We start from the raw sequence: 21,226 nt of genomic DNA, 5'->3' as shown, positions 1-21,226 counted from the left end.
CATCTTGCTTTATGGAAGTTTGTCTGTAGAAATTCTTAAAAACCTGGGGAGGTGAGGTTGTTTTTAATACACAGGATTAAGAGTTATCTGCTAACTCCCTGGAGTCCAGTTTCTGTAACCTGCAGTCTTTCTATTTTTTTTCTTTTTTTTTCTTTTTTTAATAAAGTTGAAACATTTGCGTGGTGTGTAGGCTTAAAGGAAAAAAAAACAATACCCAACACCACATCAATTTATATAATTGTTTCAAGTTAAGGGGAGCACTTAGTCTTGCTTATAGCTTTTACTGTATATGGCAAGAGCAAGGTCAGTGTTGACATCTAAAAGAGCAGCTCTCTTCCAGTATATTTTCAGCTGAAGTAGATGAAATGGTAGATAGCCTTCTGAGGATCTTGCTTCACTTTTCAAACTTTGATTACTAATTTATTGTACCAAAATGTTCTGCAAGCCATTCCAGAGTGACATTATCTCAAATTATTCCTTTTCAGTGAATTAATCAAACCTTGTGCATCTAAGACTTACTTAACATTCAGTTACCAATTTGGTTTTTAGCCTTGTCATTGCTTTATTTAAACTAGAGATTTTTTTTTTTCCCCTAATTTAGCTGGAGTTATTTCTTCAATGGGCTGTATGCCCCAAGCACATTATTTCAGTTTTTACTTTTCTAAGACTATACTCATGATCAGTATTCACAGATAGAGACATGGTGCTGTGTAAATGTTATTTATTCAGAAAAGTAATAACTCTTTTCTGTATGTTGCAAAAGGCTTAGAAAGGCGTCTTTCTCTTACTCTGGGAAGAAGCCAGTTAATGCATGTGCTGTATTTTATCTCCATTACTTTTTCAGGAGCTTAATGTTTATGGAAAAAAACCTTGTTTTTGACAAATATGACTGTCGCTAAAAACAGTAGAGGTCAGTTTGGTTGTGTTTGCTCATGAGAAGGGGTGTGTAGCTGGAGTGCCATCTGATGTGTGATTCCTCTCATTCAGGCTAAGCAGTACATGCAGATGCTGCCCAAGGAGAAGCAGCCCGTGGCCGGCTCGGAGGGCGCGCAGTACAGGAAGAAGCAGCTGGCAAAGCAGCTGCCTGCCCACGATCAGGACCCGTCCAAGTGCCACGAGCTTTCCCCCAGTGAAGTCAGGCATATGGAGCAGTTCGTGAAGAAGTACAAAAAAGAGGCACTGGGTGTAGGAGATGTCAAGCTCCCTGGGGATGTGGAAGTGAGAGCTCCTGATGAGAATAACTTGAAAAATGGTGGTGGCAGAGGTACCTCATCTGCTGTTGGAACAATGGAGAAGTCCCCAGATCGGAAAGCATCTCAATATGTAAGTATAAGAATGGAAAGACAAAGCAAGAAGGTATATTATAATCTGAGTGTTCTTTTTGGTCATTTTAACTGGGTTAAATTGTTTGTTAATTTGGAATAGCAAAAATCTGGGGAGGGAAAGAAGGAACTGGAAAATGTGAATGTCTGCATAGAGCCATGGTTTCTGAAAGTATTTAATTCATTGCAGCAAATAACTTCCTAGGTGACATTTTCATGCTCAGTGCAAAAACATGTTAGCTTGGAGATAGTATATTAGGGTGGCTTTTACAGAATAATAAGCAAAAAGTTTGTGTCATCTTATGGACTAGTTGTTACATTCTTCTCCTCTTGAAGAGTTAGTTTAATTTTAGAAGCTTGTTTTCTCCTCTTTTTTGGAAGAGCACTGAAATTACCCTCTTGACAAATTGTGTTTAAAGTGAAATTAAATTAAGGAGTAATAAAGTAACATGTCTCCATCTTGTGTCCAACAAGTTGAACGATACAATGGCTAGCCTTCTCTTCATATTCAGCTCCATTTTCTTACTGATTTTTTTTTTCCTTAGGCAGCATCTGATTTCTCCTTGTAATAGTCCAGCAAAAAACAAAGTATATAAAACTACCCAGTTTTCATTGATATTTCAAAAATTTTATCCTTAATCAAGTGTTTCTGACATAACTACTGCTATGCATATCTCAACTACCAATTACAAATTCAAAATAGGGGTAGGATTACTGAAGGAACATTAAATCAGTTTAGTGGAGGTAGACATTACTTAGGAGTGTCAAAAGCTCTACTATAAGTTGATTTCTAGAAAAGTTGTTATTATGTGTATGAATCCTTAAAAATACTTGTCTGCAGGTTGCTTAGAGAAAATTAATATACCAGTTCTAGATGGAGAAAAAGGTTTGTTTAACATTGTAGAATTTTAAACATTGTAGAATTTGACTTTGTATTATTGGGGGGTTTGATGTGTTTTTTGTTGTTTGTCTCTGAACTAACAGTATATATGACTACTGGTGTGAAATATAAAATCAGCACTTAGGTTTTAGCTTTAGACATGGCCACTTACCCTAAAAATTTTCAAGCTGTGCCATTTGGGTACCTGTAGCTATTTGCCTTTTTTTTTTTTTTTGGTACCTGTCTTGTTATGGAGAATCTAAAAAGCAAGTTATTTTACCATGGCTTGATTAGGTTACTGTAATTTTGTCTTATATCAGCCTTTCCTGCTGGTTTACTTTAGTTTCACAGCAGCAATTCTTAACTTACCTCCTCAAGGAGGACCTACGGAAATGCTCATCTTGCATTGTACCCTGCTGACCAACTGTCTTGGACTATAATAAGTCAGTAGCAGGAGGCACTCTGTCCTCATGAGTAATTGTATCAGAAGGTGCTTTGTTTTTTACATTACACCTGTTTATCACTTCCAGACTTTTCTTACTCTAGTACCTGAGCATTCTTCCTGCAGTTCAAGCCAAGCATATAGTATCACTGTGGGCTGTGATTTATAGCATAAGTGCTATAAGGGCTTGATAGCATAAGTGAACATTTGGGTTTATGATCTGTTGTTAGGTACTGACTTTACACTGGGTTAAATAATCAGGATTTAGATATGTTATTTTTAAGTATTTTGGTGGGGGTGTCTTACTTTTGCAATGAGACTTTGTTTCAGCTTTATGATTTAGCATTATCTCCACTGCTTTTTAACAGTTCGGCATAAATCGATACAGAAGAGCTCTTAAATACTTAGCAGAAGAATGCCATCCATGTCCACACCTTTTTAATTGGTTCTGCATTTTTGCTCTTCAGATTTTCTTGTATACTGTATTCCTGTAGCTGTGGTAAAAAGAATCTCTTGAAAAATTAATTTTCATTATAGGAATAGCCTGCACTTCTTTGAAAACTGATAAAAAATAAAAAAGCAAACCAAACAGCACTAACAACCAGGTCTCCACTATGAATGTAAATATACCTATAGTAATTGTCTCTGTGTTTACAAATACAAAATTTTTTCACCATGACTGAAAGCTGAATTAAAGAAAAATATGTACTTGCATCTTGTAAAGAAGAAAATTTTTATGTACCTTTTAATCACCAAAGCTGGAGATGTTCTGAATGGTAGGCAGGTGAATCACATTGCCTAGACTTGGGTCTAGGCAGCTAATTAACCTTCCAGTGGGCTTCTCTTGGGGTATGAGGTCTAAAGTAGAAAGGTCAGAAACCTTTATATACATGTATGTTTGAACTTTCCCTTTCATTAATTTCCCTACATTCTGCATTCTGTTTCTTTTCCAAATTGTTCTTCTTCTTTTAGTTGCTTTCTGACTATCTTTTGAAATTGTCAGGCATCTGGGATCTCATCAATATTCCTTGTAGCCAAGGCACTTTATATATATTTTATTTTTATATGCACACACAAAGCCATTTGTGGCTGATGTGAGTCATAGAGGAAAACCTTCCCAGGATGTTCAGCCCAGTCCACGGACCAGCTGGAGTGCAGGAAATGCCAAACTGGTGATTAAACTGTAGGAAAAAAAAATTTGCTTCAGTAACATAAATCATCTGATGCTTTTACTTGATGGCACAACCCTCTCTGCAGGCAGGTATAGGGCAGATTGTGAAGTCTCTGAAACTATTTGTAATGTAGCTGTATATGTATGCTTTGTAATTTATCCATAGTCACTCTTGTCCTAAAATCATTAATCACAGACTGTTGGACAGCAGCCATGAGTGACTAGCATCCCTAGAACATGGCTTTAAACAGAATCAGTTTGAAATATTCACTATTTTTTTATTTTCCCCACCAGTGATGCAGATATGGCTTGGTCTTCTCATGACCTATAAGTGCAGCCATTCCTTTGTCATGCATTCTATATCCCTTGTCATAGCTGGTTAGCTTGGATGGAGGATTATTATTCTGTCCTTGTTCCTAAGCATGTAAGGTTTACAGAGCATAACATGAATTTTAATTGCATGTTGTTTTCTTTAAACACTGGACTGCAATTGCAGAATGTGAATACAGCAAAGTACAACAATCCCTTTAATGAGCACTAATGCTATGACAGTGGAATGTGCATCATCCTGAATGGCTTAGTTGAACCTAACCTATGGTACAGATATATCCTGAACCACTGCTGTCTACTCATGGGATTAAACTAATGCTTTAATTTCAGTCTGGAAAGATGGAATTTATTAAATATATTCATAGTATGTAATTTTTATAAATGTATCTCTCAAAGACTTAATTAACTTGGTGATAATCTCTTTCCAGTCCTGCTATCACTGCAAACTAAGCATGAAGGAAGGTGACCCAGCTGTCTATGCAGAACGTGCTGGATATGACAAATTGTGGCATCCAGGCTGTTTTGTCTGTGGCACCTGCGGTGAACTGCTGGTAGACATGATCTACTTCTGGAAGAATGGTAACCTCTATTGTGGAAGACATTACTGTGATAGTGAAAGACCCCGCTGTGCTGGATGTGATGAGGTAGGAAATATCCTAGTCCTTTCTTCTAGCTCAAAAGTTTGTTTTCCTAAGTGTTTAGGAGTTTTACGAAAACATTTCAGTGCAGGAAGATGATATGCCTTCACCAGTATATTTGATATTTTAGTTACAAAGAACTGAAACCAATATGGACACTGCACATTCAGGAAAACCCATAGTTTGCTTTGGATTTGGTGGTGATTCTGCATAATCTATGGGGACATAGGATGTAATAAGTGAGAGCAAATTCTCCGACAAGTCACACTTATGCAGTTGTTTCCTTATCAGGGACACCAGGGGCCAAACTGACCCTGGGCACCACCAGGGAGCAGCCCTCCTGGGGCCTCTGGCATCTCTGAGCTCTCGGGAGCAGCATGGAGGCTTTTGGGAAATAAACAATGGTGGAACCACTGGGAATTCCCTGCAAATCACAAAACATCCAGAGGCTAGGTTTATTATAAGGTACACTGTTCAAATGAATGTGCATGTTCACTTGTCCACTTGTTTGTGTCTTTCTAATAGCTAATATTCAGCAATGAATATACTCTCGCAGAGGGGCAGAACTGGCATCTGAAACACTTCTGCTGTTTTGATTGTGATTGTGTCCTGGCTGGGATAACCTATATAACAGTGAATGACAAGCCAGTCTGCAAATCCTGCTACATGAAGAACCATGCTGCGGTAAGGTCCTTACAGATGTCTTGGTGTTGTGAAGGAAGGGAATGTAAGTCTGTGGAGCTTCAAACTCTTCCTTTTTCTCAGTCTGAGAGTATCTGAAGAGTATAAATTGAATATTTAGGCTTGAGTCAGTCATCTTGTTCCCCTTCAGGAAAAATAAACCAAAACCCACAACTTGAGGCAGGCAAGTGTTTTGTGACTTCATAAACTTGAACAAAAGCCGCTGCTGGGGTGGAGCGGGGGAAACCTGTTGGAAAAACACCTTGAACTTAGCCAGTGGTGAAGCAGGGTTTGGTAACAGGAGTAAAGTAGATGAAGATGAGTAATACTGCTAAATGTTTATCAGTTGTAATTCATTGAGCCTGGTGGGAATCAACTTCAGCTGCTGCTAAATGCCTGTAGTTAAATACTGCAATCTAGGTACTTTTGTTTCATTCATTTCTACCCACACATGTTAAAAAGGAGAGTGATTGACAGGATAAAGCTAGAAGTTTGAAAAAGAATGGTAGTTCTTGATTCGTGGTTATGCTGGAAACTAATCTGAGATGATGGTCCATCTATATCTATAAGTTAGCTAGCTACTAGCTGGGGGCTCAGTCTAATGTGCACCTAGGTGATTTACATAGTGAATAGAGAAAAAAATGGCCATCTCTAGTTGGCAGTTAATAATATTCTGAGGTTGGTGTGAGGAATTGGTTTTTTTGGAGAGGCTTTTTTTTTTCCTCTTTCACAATCTAAATTATAATTTGTGAACAACTGGATTTTAAGATAAATTGCATTCAAGACTTTCCTTAATAACCCTTAATTATTTGGCATAACCAAAGAGCTGTCAATGCACAGGAAGATTCGTAGCTAATCTCTTCACATATTTAGGTTAATATATGAAGATCTGTGCCGTTTGACATCAAAGGTTTTTATGATTATTTGGGTAGTGGGAAATCCTAACCATCATAACTGTCTAAGCTTAGTCCCAGCAGCAAATAACTTACATGTTCCTTTTATTATTCTGTGCCCTCAGCTGAATTCTAATCAAAACACTTCAAAAACAAAGAAAAAAAATCAAAAGCTGGAGACTTTTTTTTAAAGGCTTCTTTTAACACTTGTCTCTCTCCTCCAAAAACATTTGAGTTCCAGGTTTTATTGCACTTTAAAGAGAGCATGTGTGTGTTTCATTTCAGTGTTGTTTGATTTCTCACCAGATCTGCCAGGGCTGTCACAATGCCATAGATCCAGAGGTTCAGCGTGTAAGCTACAACAACTTCAACTGGCATGCTAAGAGGGAATGCTTCCTGTGCTCCTGTTGCAGCAAGTGTCTCATTGGCCAGAAGTTCATATCTATGGAGGGGATGCTTTTCTGCTCAGTGGCATGTAAGGAAAAGATGATGTCCTGAAAGAAGACATGCACAGAACTAATCAAGGATTGCTGTGTTCCAAAGGCTCTTGCATTTCTACTGTAAAATATATAGTGTCAGGGCATTTAAAATTATTGAAAGTATTAAATAGCATTTCCCAAAGATTTTTTTTTTAATGTCTAAAGCTTTCTATGTAATCCTCCTTTCTTAGCTATAATAATATTTTCTCTTTTGGAATACTGTTTCTGAATCTCCCTTCAAATTACTTCACATCACAGAACCGTAAGAAAAAATGTGTTACAAACTCTGTACATTCTAAGGGAGCTCTTCACTCTGAAGAATCTTTCTGCTGTATCTTGTCTAATGGAACAAGAAAATGTGAAAATGCTCCAATTTATCTTGTTTTGTACTATAAATGTAACTCTTCCACCTTTGGTTTCACTAATTTATCATTTTTATAGTTTATCTGCTTTCATCAAGCACTTTAGACAAAATGATCAGTTTTACTGCTATGTACAGCTTTGTTTTTCTGACTTCAAGTATGCAGACTGAATGACACTTAAAAAATTTGCCTTTAATAATTTCTTTGGGTTTGATGCATGGGTTCTTGGGAGAATAGTGACTTCTCATGTCTACTATTGAAAGTAACTCTACCAGTAGAAAAATGTTGGCTCATGTTCATGCCTGGAAAAGCTTTAATTTTACAAATACTAAAGTTATGTTATAGATTGGGGTGGGGGGTGTTGGTGTTAGAAAACAAGAGCAGGTCTTGCTTAGATTTAAAAAAAAATTGCCAGAAGTAGTGGGTGTCACTTTAAGCCTTTCAGAACTGGCTTCTGTTTTATATCATGAATGTTCCTTTCCTAAGTTGTGCCTTCTATCAAGAGGGATGTGGCACATAGTACTGTATGCATTTCCAAGAATGTATTTCTGCAAATGGATCCTGCTTTTGATTTCCAAGTTCTGAACCAAAGCACGAAGAAGTCTTTCCCAGAAAACTTCCTGTATCTGAGTGAAAAAATTCACAGCTGTGTATTAGCTTTGCTTACTAGATAAACCAAATGTGTGGCTCTTTCTTTTATTTAATAATTATAGACCTACAGTGAAGCTTCTTAGATATCTTTGTGCCAAACACTAAATGGGGAATCTTTGGCCTAAAAAAATGATAAAATAATTAATTTTTAAAGAAAAGTCTATGCAATTCTTATGTTTGATTCCTGTAAGTTTTATGGTGATTGTATTGTAACACCTATAAATAAAACTAGTGGTTTTCACTTTAAATTGTCTACTAATTCTGTTCTTCAGGGGAGGCGAGGAGGAAGGGAAATGTTCCCTTGCTTACCTTGGACATTATTTCCTAAAAACTGGACACCTGTATCACTGTGCAGTGGTTACTGTCCTCTGTAGCATTGTTCATGTGCTTATAGGTGCAAAACAGTGGGTCTTGTTCCAAAAAATGTACAACTTCAGAACTTAGTGTTATTTTTTGTTCATATAAACTATTTTGAGACACTGCATGGAAGTTTTGAATTCATACAAGTGAGGTAATATGTTGAGAAAATAAAGTGCATTGTGATCCTTTGAGTCCTGTGAAAATAAGACTGACTGAGATACACTGGGGGGAGTTTTAGATGTTGTCTTAAATTGTAATCTTTACATCCTTGTTCTTGAAGCCTGTACAGCTTTTCTCAGAGATCCTCAGGAAGTACAAAAAGTATATGTATTTCAGCTCCTACCAATAACCTGTATCCTTGCCAGATTTGCAGGCTTAAACCAAGGAACACCAGAATATCTCAGTAAGAGAAGGTTTTTCAATGTAAGTGCTACTTAACCTGCACCAGGTTATGTACTTTAACCTGTACAGAAAATGCTGTGTCTGGGGGAGGGATAAGGTCTTATTTAATGATTATCCATAAGGTAGCTTAATAGTGGCTGGGTTTTATGTGTCTTGAGTACATCTGTCCTCACCCACTCACTAACATCTCTTCTGAAAGATGCAGCTGACTTCTATAAAGAACTGTGAAAAGATCTTTTGCACCTTTCCTTGCCCTTCCTTTGCCACGCTGTGTAACAGCTTTCTCATTAATGTGATTACTTGGACTGATAGCAGTCATACTTTTCACTTTAAATCTTGTTTTGAACAGTTTTGTTTATTAGAATTTATTATTTTATAACCTTCATTTACAAAGCTGAGCTGGAGATACCTCAGGAGTTACTTATTCCATCAAGACACAATTGCTAAGGAAATTTATGTCGAACCAAACAATTTCAATAGTTCATCAACTAGGAGTAACTTTTTCCAGACCTCTTCTGAAGCATGTTGGCTTGATGGCTTTAGCTGGCACTCCTCTTGATCCCTCTGGCTGTGCTCCCTGGAACCTGATGCATCTAGGTGTTTCTCCTATGGGGTATCCCAAGTTTATTTTCTCTTCATGCAGTAGTTGGAAGGGATCATGTCTTGAGAACATCAGGTTTAACGTACCGGTTGTACAGAGAGTAGACAAAGGTACTGCTAGTTACTTCACAATAGGCCAGAGATTATTAGGAGTGCTGAGCTGTTCTTGTAATGAGCTAGGAAGGAATTTATGTTCCTGCAGATGATGCTTCTTTGTGTTAGCTAGATGATATATCAACATACTGGAGCTTGAAAACAAGCATTAAAGAGATTTCATTCTGTCACTGTCATAATAAAAATATTGGCAGTAAAGTGTTGGGGTTTTTTCTCTTGCATTTTTTGGCTATTTTATTAGAAGTCCCTTTGGGCCTATTTATCTTAATAAGCTAAGAATAGAAGCTGGAAGCTTTTGCATACTTCAGTAATAAAAATATATACTTTCCAGATGAAATTTTGACCTCTCTTGAATGTTGAAGTTCTTTGCTGAAGAGTAGAACTTTGTTTGTAAGAAAGACTTATAAGCAGTCATTTTAACAGCTAAATCTTCTTATGCAAGGAAGAGCTATCCTGTGGATCTGTAAAATTGAGGCTGGTAAAAGCTTTGCAAAAAAATTTGAAAGAACAAAGCTAAGGAAACACATCTTTGAATTAGGAATGTATTTGTACATGGTAGGAATAATCTTTTACTGAGATTTGGATTACATTTCAAACTTAATATGGTTATACATATGCTAGAAATAAAAGAGAAACATCTTTTAATCAGGTCTTATATGTGTTTTTACCTCTGGAAATCTAAAGTTTATGTATTTAAAGGCATGCTAAAGAGCAATCTACACAGCAACTTCCCATTTGCTTCCAGAATCATGGGTTTTGAATCTGAACATAGTTAATGGTGTGAAGGAAAATTATCTGACTTTGTAGTGGTGATGACCATTAGCGCAGAAGTGTTTGCTTGCAGAACTAGAAGTACTTGGACACTCCAGACCCTCTGTTCCCAGAACTGGTGAGGTGGGGGTGGCAGCATGGTAACACTTTGCTCAATAGCTCTGATAAATCTAGCATGGTTTTGGGATCTAGAGCGAGGAATGGGTGACAGGAAGGAGGCTGGCAGCAGCAATTCACTTAGCAGCAAGCTCTCCAAGGGACCAGGGACACAACAGCTGCACTGAGAGCAGGAGGAAGGGAGCTAGTGTGTGTAACAGTTCAAGGGCAGAAATTCAGGGTTCTGGTAGGGTGTCCTCAGGTCCTGGGCATGCTCTCCCACCACAGCAGTGTCCCATGCCTTGTTGAATCTCAGTGGAAAGTCATCTTAAAAATCACCTCCACAAGAGCAGTCCTCTGGATCCCAAGCAGAGGGACTTCTTTCTCAGCCCAAGCAAAACACTGACAGAGAAGATTCCAGTCCAATTGACATCAATATAAATGAACGTTTTTGTGCAGTGAAAAAGGATAGGAGAGGCCAGTAGAAAATCTTTTGCTAGGCTTTGACACCTCTCCATGAGTCAGGACTGTGGAGTGCCCTAGTACTGACAGGAGCACACTCCAACTGCTTGTCACATATCCATCAGTTTCCATTGAGTGCAAATGTTATTTTCCTTATTGTTTTCAGTGTGAAACACAGGGAAGGTTTGTTCACCTTTTTCTGTGTCTCTCAGTGAGTGAAGTGTTTGCTTCCAGAAGTGAGAAGTCTTGATTCAAGACTGTCCTCAAGCATTTTATCTCCAAATTCTCCCTCTCACCTTCTGGGAGAATGTCCCAGCCATCAAGCTGTGGTGTCAGCTCCAAGTAGGCACCCTTCATGTCATCCATTATAGGTAGACCAAAGCAATTAAGAATTTCATATTCAATGTGAACTAGCCATGATACTATGTGTAGCTAGTACTACACACAAAAGCTTATGATTTTTAATGTTAACTGGAAAACACCATTGAAGTTGTATTGCTATGCTGTTAGCACTTAGCAGTGAGTAGGATCACACACAAGTAGATTTGGTGATTTTTGTCTTGCAAAGAGCTGCTTGTTAATGGTATAAAGTTGGAGCCTCTCTGCACTCATTGCGTCTACTACCTTATTGCTTAAAGTGCTGAGGCTGAAAAAGTCTATGGTCTATGGGCCAGGACCTTCTACCTCTGCCTTTCCTCCATCCTTCAGCCAAAAAGTAAATTGTGTTTGTTAATTAAGCATAAGGCCAAAAAAATGATACTTAGGAGAGTTAAGTGTACTGCCAAAGAGGCCCTAGAAGTGCTAAATGGAAAACATATTATCTAATTATCATCAAGTACTGAAAATAACAAGTTCATTTTTTTCCATGTCCTTATTAATATAAATTGGTGGATAAAGGAGCTTTAAGGACCTGAAGTCCAAAACCATCTGAGCCAGCACTAGGCTCTCAGACTGTAGACTGCCACCCTGTGTTCAGTGCCTCGCTCACACAAACTGAGCCAGATAGGTTTTACCTCTGGCAAGCACCAATGCCTGCTTCAGGGTGCCATCACCAGGGCTGCAATGTGACTGCTATGAACAGCCCTGACAAAGTGTTACAGATCAGTTTCCCCCTTTGCCTCCCCCACTAAAAACAAGGGAAAAAAATAAGAGGATGTTTCTGCTACAAATTAAGCCCAGCATTGTTCAGATTTGGATTCATGCCCAGCATTGTCACAGAAAACTTTTGCACCCAGTTTATGAGAAACTAGTCAAGCTTCATAAATTTGTTAATTTTTCATTTGTTAAAAAAAATGGTGTCACAATAAAGCATCGAGGCCATTTATTGGTTGCCCTGACTGAGTTGTTTACATGAGTCAAGACATGAATTTCTGTTGGCAGTAAGTGAACTCTTGGAAGCAGCCACCTGATGTTCCTCGGTTCCCCAGCAGATGCCGTCTGTGCTGCGCCCAGCACACCGGCTGCGGCAGCCGCAGGGCAGGGCTCTGGGAAACAGCAGGAAAATCAGTTTTGAGCTGAAGGATATGTTCTGAAGGCTTTAAGGAGTAAGCTGAGGACAGGGCTATAAGTCTAGAAGGCAGTGTAGAACTGGAAAAGAGCATGATCAATAATTTGGATGGGAGAAAGAGGCTCAATGAAGATATTTTAGAATTAACGTATTTTAGAATTAACATGAGCAGAGCGGGAAAATAGAGGGAAAACATGTAATAAGCCAGGGCATAATCCTGAATCATGGAAGCACTGTGAAATAGTTTTGACTTACTATTAAAAGGTAAGAAACATGGAGTGCTGAAGTTCAATTGCTCTAGAAAAGGAAAATCGATTATGCTAGTTGATTGCTTTGAGTAGAAACCAGGCCATGGGAGTAAGAAACAGGCTGCAATAATCAAGGCTGTGCAATAAGAGGACTTCAAGATGACAGGTGGTGAGGAGAGGTGGTTCTTCAGCCCTAATGAGGCATATCTGGAGTGCTATGTCCAGTTTTGGTCTCCTCAGTACAAGACAGACCTGGAGCTTCTGGAGTGGGTTCAGCTGAGAACAACAAAACTGATTGAGGAGTTGAAGCATCTCATATGATGAAAGTCTGAAGGAGCTGGGCCTTTTCAGCCTTGAGAAGAGGCAGCTGAGTGGGGACATCATAACTGACTATCAGTATTGAAGGGAGGATGTCAAGGGCATAGGAACCAGGCTCTGCTCAATGGTACTGAGCACAAAAAGCAACAGGCAGAAAATGCTGCTCAGGAGGTGCATCCTATATTCACCTGTGCATAAGAAAGTACTGTGCAGGTGACTGTGCACTGGAACAGTCTGCTCAGAGAGGTTGTAGTGTTTGCCTCAATGGAGATATTCAAGAACCACCTGAACACAATCCTGTGCCATGTGGTCTGGATGACCCTGCTTGAGAAGGGAAGTTGGACCAGAAGAACCCTGTGCTTCTTTCCAGTCCTACACATTCAGTGATTCTGTGATTCAGCAGTAATCCATGCTCGTAATGTTGCACACTTACATCTAAAAAGTTATGTGTTGCACCTGTATGGTGATTAACAGGTGTGCCTCATTTCAGTAAAGCACAAGTGGGTTTGTGTGCTAATGGTCTGCTGCAGCGTGCTGCAGTGTGCTGCCTGAGGTCAGCTTTATGACTCTTCCTAGCAAGGAGATCTGATTCTGAGGAATTTCACATCTCATTCAGAGGAATTAGAGCAGTGGTAACAGCTAAGCAACATAAAAGCAAAATCAAGTGTCCATCTTTTAACTGTGGAATCAGTGTTTGAGGGCTCATTACATCACACAAAGATTTAAACTGAAGAGGCCTCTAGGAGTCACCCAGTTCAATCCTCTGCTGAAGGCAGGATAAAATTTGTGGATACTTTGTTACTCAGGGCCTTGTCCAGCCAAGTCACAGTCACAACCTGCTTATTCCAATGACAATTGTAATTTAGTTGTATTTATCTCCTGGCCTGCTCTGGTTTTCACTGTCACACATCACTGAAAAGGGGCCTACCAGCTGCCATTTCTCCCTCTAGCTAAGATCATTGCTCCATAGCATCTTCCTTACAACAATCAAAGCATTTCCAAGTACCTGAACCAAAGCAGCTTAGCTCCCAGCGGCTTTGTGATTGACAATCTAATTGTACTATATTAATTTGCAGCAAGAGTTTCTCCTTTAGAGACTTCAAAGAATCTAATTGGGAAACCATACTTGTAAATGTATTTATGACTTTTATCATCACCTTCATTTACTGTGTAGCAGAGACTCCACACAGGCAAGAACTCTGAGGGTTTCTGTGGCTTAATACATTCTCTGACTAATGCATTTCCCATGATTTGGGAACTCATTAGATCTTACTTGCCCATGTGAAATTTATGTTGTTTATTAAGAGGATGAGGCTCAGCAGAGGTTCAGCATCAACAGACAAAACTTGTTTTGCAAGTTTTTTGAAACTTTTAGGAACTTAACCTTAGATGTCTATCCCCTGCCAAGTTTGGCTGAGGTTACAGGAGAAGAGGCTCCTCTGTCTCACACACAGACCGCCTACATGGCAAACACATCCACACATGACTCCGTCCGGAGAGTCTTTCCAAAAGTTCCTTAACCAACACTTCAGTGTGGTCTGCACCCATTTCTAGCTGACACTAGCAAGCTTCAGAACAGGCAGAAAAATCCAAATTCAGCATTTGCAGCATTTCCTACGGGTGTGTTTTTGTGGGGTGACCCTCTGTTCAACCTTATGGCTCTAACCTTTACTGCATTTCACGTTCTGGACCCAAAAATGGCACATTCTGACAGGCAAGATTCAGGTACTGACACTTTTTAGTTATTTTGTGTAGAAATTTGACTCCATGGAAGCTACTGAGGCTTTCTTGTCTCAGCTGGACACTTATTCATCAAAGAAATTATGGAAAAAATCAACAACATAGCTTAAAATTCCAAAGAAACAAGCTGGAAGGTATTTTAAATTACTAAGTTTGGTGGTGTATTCAGGAGACAAATCAAGAATAATCAGTAAGAATAAAATCAGCAAATAGTTCATCAGTTCTTAGAAAACATTTTAATGACCTTTCAGAATAGGGAGCCAGAACATTGTGGGCAGAATGCAAACAGCATCTCTCTCATTCCAGGAATTCAATGCACTTTTTTCGCTTCAAAAACTCTCAATATGATAGGCATTCAGAAGTTTTTCTGGCCACTTCTGTGGACTTGCATCTATTCCTTTTCTTCTTTGTTTTATTTTGGTTAGGGTTTTTTTAATGTGTTAGGGAAATTATCTCTAAAACTGAATATTCCTCAACAGATATCTTAATTACAGCAAACAGGTTCTTAGCCCATCCTAATTTAACTGCAATGCATGGAAAGTATCAATATACACTGCTTGGAATCCTTTTTATCCTCTTACCTCTTTCCAAAAGCACAAGGAATCAGCACAGTTTAGCAGACTGCAGAGTATGACTGCAAAGCAGAAACATCCAACATCTAATTCCAGTCACTGGCTGAATGCAACAGACATTGTCTAAATTCCTTGGGCATTCTGCTCCTCCATTCCCATCCTATGTGGGATGGCTGTAACAGCAACTTCATGGGGATATTTTGAGGCCTGGTTCACTCTAACCAGTAAAGTTTATTGAATCTGTAAACTGTATAACTGCAGTGCAGTTCTATAAATGGTCTTAACAGTCTTTTCTGAAATACCTTTTCATTTTAAAATTCTCATATAAACTGCCAAACAGAATCTGGGCTTTATATTTAGGAAGCCTGTAATCATTCCATGAAGTTTAAGAAATCTGGCAGTGATCTGGAAAACTTAGGAGGTAATGGAAGGTTACCAGAGGAATGCAGAAGTGCCTTGTATGGTAGTGGAGAGTAGAACCAGTACATATTATGATAATACAGCCCAGCTCTTGTCTTTGGGCTGGGCCTTGGTTGTATAGCTCTGCCTGCATCTGAAAGGCATGGCAGTGTAAACATCACCCAGAGATTCCCTTAAACATTTGTAAATAGTTCAGCAGTTTTGAGAAACGGGGTGGAGCCTGCAGATGGCTAAAGAAAGAAGCATTATTCTCATGCTTGCTGAACTCACTGTCCCAAGCCCAGTTCTGATCCTAATGTAAACCACTGCCACTTGCCTTCAGGCACAGTTGTACAGCGTGTGTCTGACCAGACTTGGAAGGCACACGCTGTTCCAGAGAGGGCTGTGCTGCACCAGCCTGACCCAAATGTGATACCCAAAACTGAGGATTTCTTTCTACTTGGCAAGAAAAGGTGCAGTATTGAGTGTATTGTGGGTGGCTTGGAAGAGATGAAACTTTTTTTTACAAAAACTAGTTCTGGAAACCAGAAATCCTGAGGCATCATCTTGAGGCTGGATTTTCTTTATCTCACTGCTAATCACTCAGAGAAAGTGAAAACTTTTCTAGTTCTGTGGTTTAATTTTCTTTAATTAGAATGGCAGCACCAATGTTTCTGGAACCTTCTGAAGTCAATTAATAGTTTTAAAATAACTTGAAGATGAAAGGTAGTAAATGTTTACTCCAGGTGACTGTGTTCTCAACATTCAAGTTTCACAGAACTCAATATGGAAATTTACTTGGCTGACAATATCTGGCTATTACATCTAGGCCTTGAGGCTCTAGTTGCATGTTGCCACTCAGCTCCCCTGCTCTGAATCTTGGCTCGAGGTGTGGTATCTTTTATTTCAGAAATACCCTGATACTGTTACCGCAGGTAAATTTTAGTTCTCAATTCAGCCAATTGAACTTGTATACTGAGTTAACTGCGGCTATTTATTTACTTACCAGAAGACATTTAAATAAAGAACCAAATCAAATAAAAGTTTAAAAAACCCAAATTAAAATCCTTTAATCCAACATAATCCCAAATGGTCTCATTAGGATTGCATGATTAGAAGTGTTATTTGCTATAGCAGCACTACACTAGTCTGCACTCCTAATCATTCAGAGAACATCTATGGGTGGGCAATCTCATTAGTGCAGGAAAAGGTTGTATTAGCAAGTGTTCCATCTTTCAAACTGATAAGAACAGGTCCCTGCTGACAGAAGTCTGTGGAAAGGGAATAGGATGTGGAATTTTAGGTTCCCATTTCGGAGGAGCCTGCCAGCAGTCCTCATACGTGGTGGTACACAGGTCTCAGCCCCATTAGCAGAGGTAATAGGAAGACAGAGCTCTTTGGGAGGGGTTCTCTAGGGACTCCAGTAACAGGACAGGAATTAGAAGCCTCCGAGGAATGTCAGAGTCCCACCCCATCAGCCGCCCCATATCCTTCACTTTCCATTCATAGCGATAGGGCTGACATCCACAAGTGAGGCAACACTGAGTCATCAGTCATCCAATCCAGCAAATTACTTTCACAGGGTTCCCCACATCTATAAAGCAGACAAGAAACGTGGAGGTGTTATTTTTTGGTCGAGCACGGTCCTTTCACCCCAGGCCAGTGACATTGCCTCTTCTATTGTTAACAGTGACCCCTACAGGAAACCTCTCCGAGGGAAGGCACAGAAGCGAGACCTGGCCGGCTGCCTGCTCGGACCAATCTGCAGCCAATCCAGCTGACTGAGGCAATCATAGGATCATCACAGTTGAAAGAGATCTTCTTAAAGATTTTCCAGTCTTGAAAGAGATCTTAAAGATTTTCCAGTCTAACCATCCACCCAGCACTGCCACTGTACCCACTAAACCACATCACCCATGCCAGATGCAGATGCCTCTTACACATCTCCAGGTATGGTGAGTCAAGCACCTCCCTGGGCAACTTATTGCAATCACCCCAACAGTGATTTTTTTTTTTCTAACATCTAATCTGAATCTCCCATCTCAGCTTAAGGCAATTTCCTCTCACTGCAGGCACAGTAGAAGAGACCAGCCCCCATCTCATGACAGCCTCCCTTCAGGTAGCTGAGGGGAGTGATGAGCTGCTCCCTCAGTGTCCTCAAGACTAAACAAACCCAGTTCCCTCAGCCACTCCTCATAAAACATGTTTTCTAGGCTTTTCACCTAATTGCCCTTCACTGGACAGGATTCAGCGTCTCCACGACCTTTTTAAAGTGAGGGGCCCAAAAATGAACTGTCCTCAAGATGTGGCATCACCAATGCTGACTACAGGAGGGAAAGTCTCAGGTTTGGGGGGGCTCTTTTCTTTTGGGGCACTGTGTTTTTACCCCAGCCAACAACCAAGCCCTGCACAGCTGCTCACTCACTGCCCCACCACCAGGATTGGGGGTAAAATCAAAAGGATAAAAGCTGGAAAATTCATTAATTGAGACAGAGATGTCTAGTAGGGAAAGCAAAAGCCATGCACACAAGCAAAGCAAAACAAGGAATTAAGTCACTGCTTCCTATGGGCAGGCAGGTGTTCCACCATCTCCAGGAGAGTCCCATCACACCTAATGGTGACTTGGGATGTCAAATGCCATCACTCTGAACATCCCCCCTTTCCCCTTCATCCTCCCACCTTACATACTGAACATTATGTTGTATGGTAATATATGGAATATTGCTTTGGTGAGTTTGTATCATTTGCCCTGGCTGTGCCTCTCCCAACTTGCCATGCATCCCCAATCTTCTCACCAGCACTGCTCAGCAACAACAAAAACATCTTGATATTATCAGGACTGTTTTCAGCACAAATCTAAGCCACAGCCCCTCAGCCCACTGTACCTCAGCTCAAACCCGCACACATGCTGAAGTCAGAAAATGCTGTGAGGGAAGAATTTGCTTTAATAAGGACAAATGGCAAAAAGCCCATTGTCCAGAGTATGTGCATGCTTTTGACACTTCCTCTAGTTAAAAAAAAAAACCTTATAGATGTTCATACTATCAGGACTGTGCAGCAGCTTAATTTCAGCATAACATTGAGGCTGCATGCACTCTATGCCTGTAAAAGTAGCACAGGACAATTTATAGTTAAGCAATGAGGTAAAGTCTGGAGAATAATAATAGAAAACAGAATTGGAAAGAAGACAAAAGTTATTTCCTTTGGAAATGTTGCTTTTGGGTCTCCAAATTATCTGTCAATCCACCAAATTGTGCAAGGTGTTGTCTTAAAAGGAGCTATTAGAAGATCAACATTTAACTTTAGTAAGCACGTAAGAATAAGGTAACTTCTTTAGGCAAATAAATGATGCTTCACATTAGCAAATAGCTCAAGGGGGTAATTTCTCTTCCCCTGTATTAAAAATTTGGTTCACCCTTCACAAAATTTCCATTTTTCTGGAGCACATCACTAGCACACTGACCAGTCAACATCTGCCAACTTAAGCAGACATTTCACTTCCCACCAAGGGTGGAAGAGTGGAGATTTAGGCCACCATCTCAGACAGGACTTTTCTCAGAGTTATTTGCATCAGACTCACAAAATGTGAGTCCATCTTGAATGAGAGCAATGGTAAACACATATTGTGGCAACTAGAGCCGGAGAAGAAAATGCAAAATTCTGTTTTGTATTAGCTGCAAATAAGTGTGTAATAGTCTTCAAACTATGAAATGTTTTCTTTCCTTTGTTTTGACTAGATTTGTAATATGTCAAACAATATAATAAAAGTCAGAGCAGAGCTGCTAAAGCCAATCCTCTCTCTGGCCTAAAACAACAGTAATGCAGGCAAGAGAAGTATTTTACTGTCTCAGTCATTTTGGAAACTAAATTGAATGGCTAATTGAGTCAAAGTTTAATTTCCTGAAAATTTGTCCAAAATTCAACGTTTGTTTTCGCCGGATGATAGTGTGCTATATTCACCATGTTCAAAGTCAAGGCATAACACTGTTTAGTAGTTTCTATTTTATCTTTGTGATATGAACACAAATAGTCTTTATGAGTCAGCTTCTCACAGTCAAACTGCAACACAGTTTATGCAAGCCACTTATCTGGATTGCTGTGAAATGGTGCTGTAAAATATGGTAAATACTGCATGAAAAACATTTTTGCGTTGCTTAGACACAAGACTTCAGTGAGAGCAAGTGTTGCTTGCCAGCTTGCAGGGGAGTCAAATGGGCCCAAAAAGGTGCTCTGTTCCTGCAGTATCTAATTTTTCCATGTGTACTTAATAACTTGCCAGGAAGCAACCCAGCAATAATGTTGCAATTAAATAGCAAAATAGGTAACATTGGAGGCTATGGGCCGCTGATGCTGATGTTCCCACTGTCCCTTTGAGTGTCTTCCCACTGACTGTAATTGAATCTGGTTTCCTAAACTTGCATTTCCTTAATTGCACCTAAGGTAGATGCCTAAAGCAAGCATAGCATATCACTAAGTGAACGTAATAATTGTGTGTTAAATCTATTCCCACTCCGGTGTCTCTACTTTTCCATTTTCCTGCTTTTTTTAAGATAACAAAAGAAAATAACTTTCAGATGCTTAGTATTCAGCCAGATGTGAGGTATGCAACCTCTTTTTCCTACACCTTCACTTCCCTCTGGTAAAGGCAGATTAGACAAGTGGTAAACAAATCCTTTCAAATCTGGTCCTTACATTTTAAAGCCGTAACTGCTAATTAGAGCAATGTTATTGATAGGAATTTCAAGTGCTAAACATCCTTAGAGATACAGTGTTTAATCCTGCAAACTGATGAGCACCCTTGACCTGACCCAGCACTACACTTAAAAAGATGTATGGCACTTTTTTTACATAAGACTGCTATAAAATGCTTTGCTGCATTGGGTGAAAGTAGATAATGGCAAGATGAAGTTCATGTCACTTATTTTAGCCATTTAACTGTAAGATGTCAATGTGAAGCTAGTCATCAAAACTCAGTCTGGTTCTAAGAGGAGGAGGTAAAAGCATCTCCAGAGGGTGATTCTATTTCAGACATTTATGAATGACTGAATTTTTCCCACTCATCCCTCTCTTTCTCTCTCTTGATGGTAGCCCTTTGGTTTAGACTACACAAGTGACTTTCTGAGAGTCAAAGTAATTCAGCCTAATTACCTACCCATTTCTGCAGAATTTGTGATTATTTCATTTAGTCCATGTATCAGCTTAAAATACTGATATAATTTGAATGCAAAGATAAGGTCTGTGTCCCTCTGTTATTACATGTAAGCAGGAAGAGAAAATAAATGCTACCAGCCTCTTGAACTCTTTTTTTTAAATAATATTACACAAGAATGAAATCCCTTGGCCACAAAATTGTCAGAGAGAGATAATTTATTCTCTTCTTATCTCTTACTGTATCTGCAGATTACTGTCACACCCACAGTGATAAATTTATACCTAGTTCTCTGATGGAAAGAATTCAGGCAGTGAGAAGTAACTGCCTGTTAGGAGTGCAGCTCTTATCTAGATGTGGAGTCTTTGCTAAAAATGAATTAATAACTTGTTAAGAAAAAAAAAAAAAACACAGCACTTCCATTCTTATCTGTTAGAAAGTTTTTTCAACAAGTGGATCACAACTAAAGCTAAAGATCATCAAAAGGCAGCCACACAGCACTTTGGAAAACTCCGTAGTTGAGGTTTGCCAAAGTCCTCCTTGTGTGGTCTTGAAATGCTCTGAATTCTGATAAAAAACCATAAAAATTGTGATAATATCTCAGTGCACTTAGTACTGAAAGGAACAAATGGAAGGCTT

General features: G+C 39.4%; 1 protein-coding gene across 1 annotated transcript in view; it reads left to right on the top strand.

Moving 5' to 3' along the window:
- The window catches only part of TES (testin LIM domain protein), a 28,044-nt gene extending 20,040 nt beyond the window's left edge, over positions 1–8,004 (top strand). The window contains exons 4-7 of the mRNA XM_054277175.1: positions 988–1,323; positions 4,574–4,789; positions 5,309–5,467; positions 6,664–8,004. Coding sequence (XP_054133150.1) covers positions 988–1,323; positions 4,574–4,789; positions 5,309–5,467; positions 6,664–6,855 — 903 coding nt within the window. The 3' untranslated portion in view covers positions 6,856–8,004. The remainder of the gene's footprint in view (positions 1–987; positions 1,324–4,573; positions 4,790–5,308; positions 5,468–6,663) is intronic.
- The last annotated feature ends 13,222 nt before the right edge of the window (positions 8,005–21,226 follow it).

This window comes from Melozone crissalis, unplaced genomic scaffold (genome assembly GCF_028551555.1).
Source record: "Melozone crissalis strain CALT ecotype California unplaced genomic scaffold, PUWL_Pcris_2 ptg000004l_1, whole genome shotgun sequence".
Lineage (NCBI taxonomy): Eukaryota > Metazoa > Chordata > Aves > Passeriformes > Passerellidae > Melozone > Melozone crissalis.
This window is presented reverse-complemented; position numbering and strand designations above follow the sequence as displayed.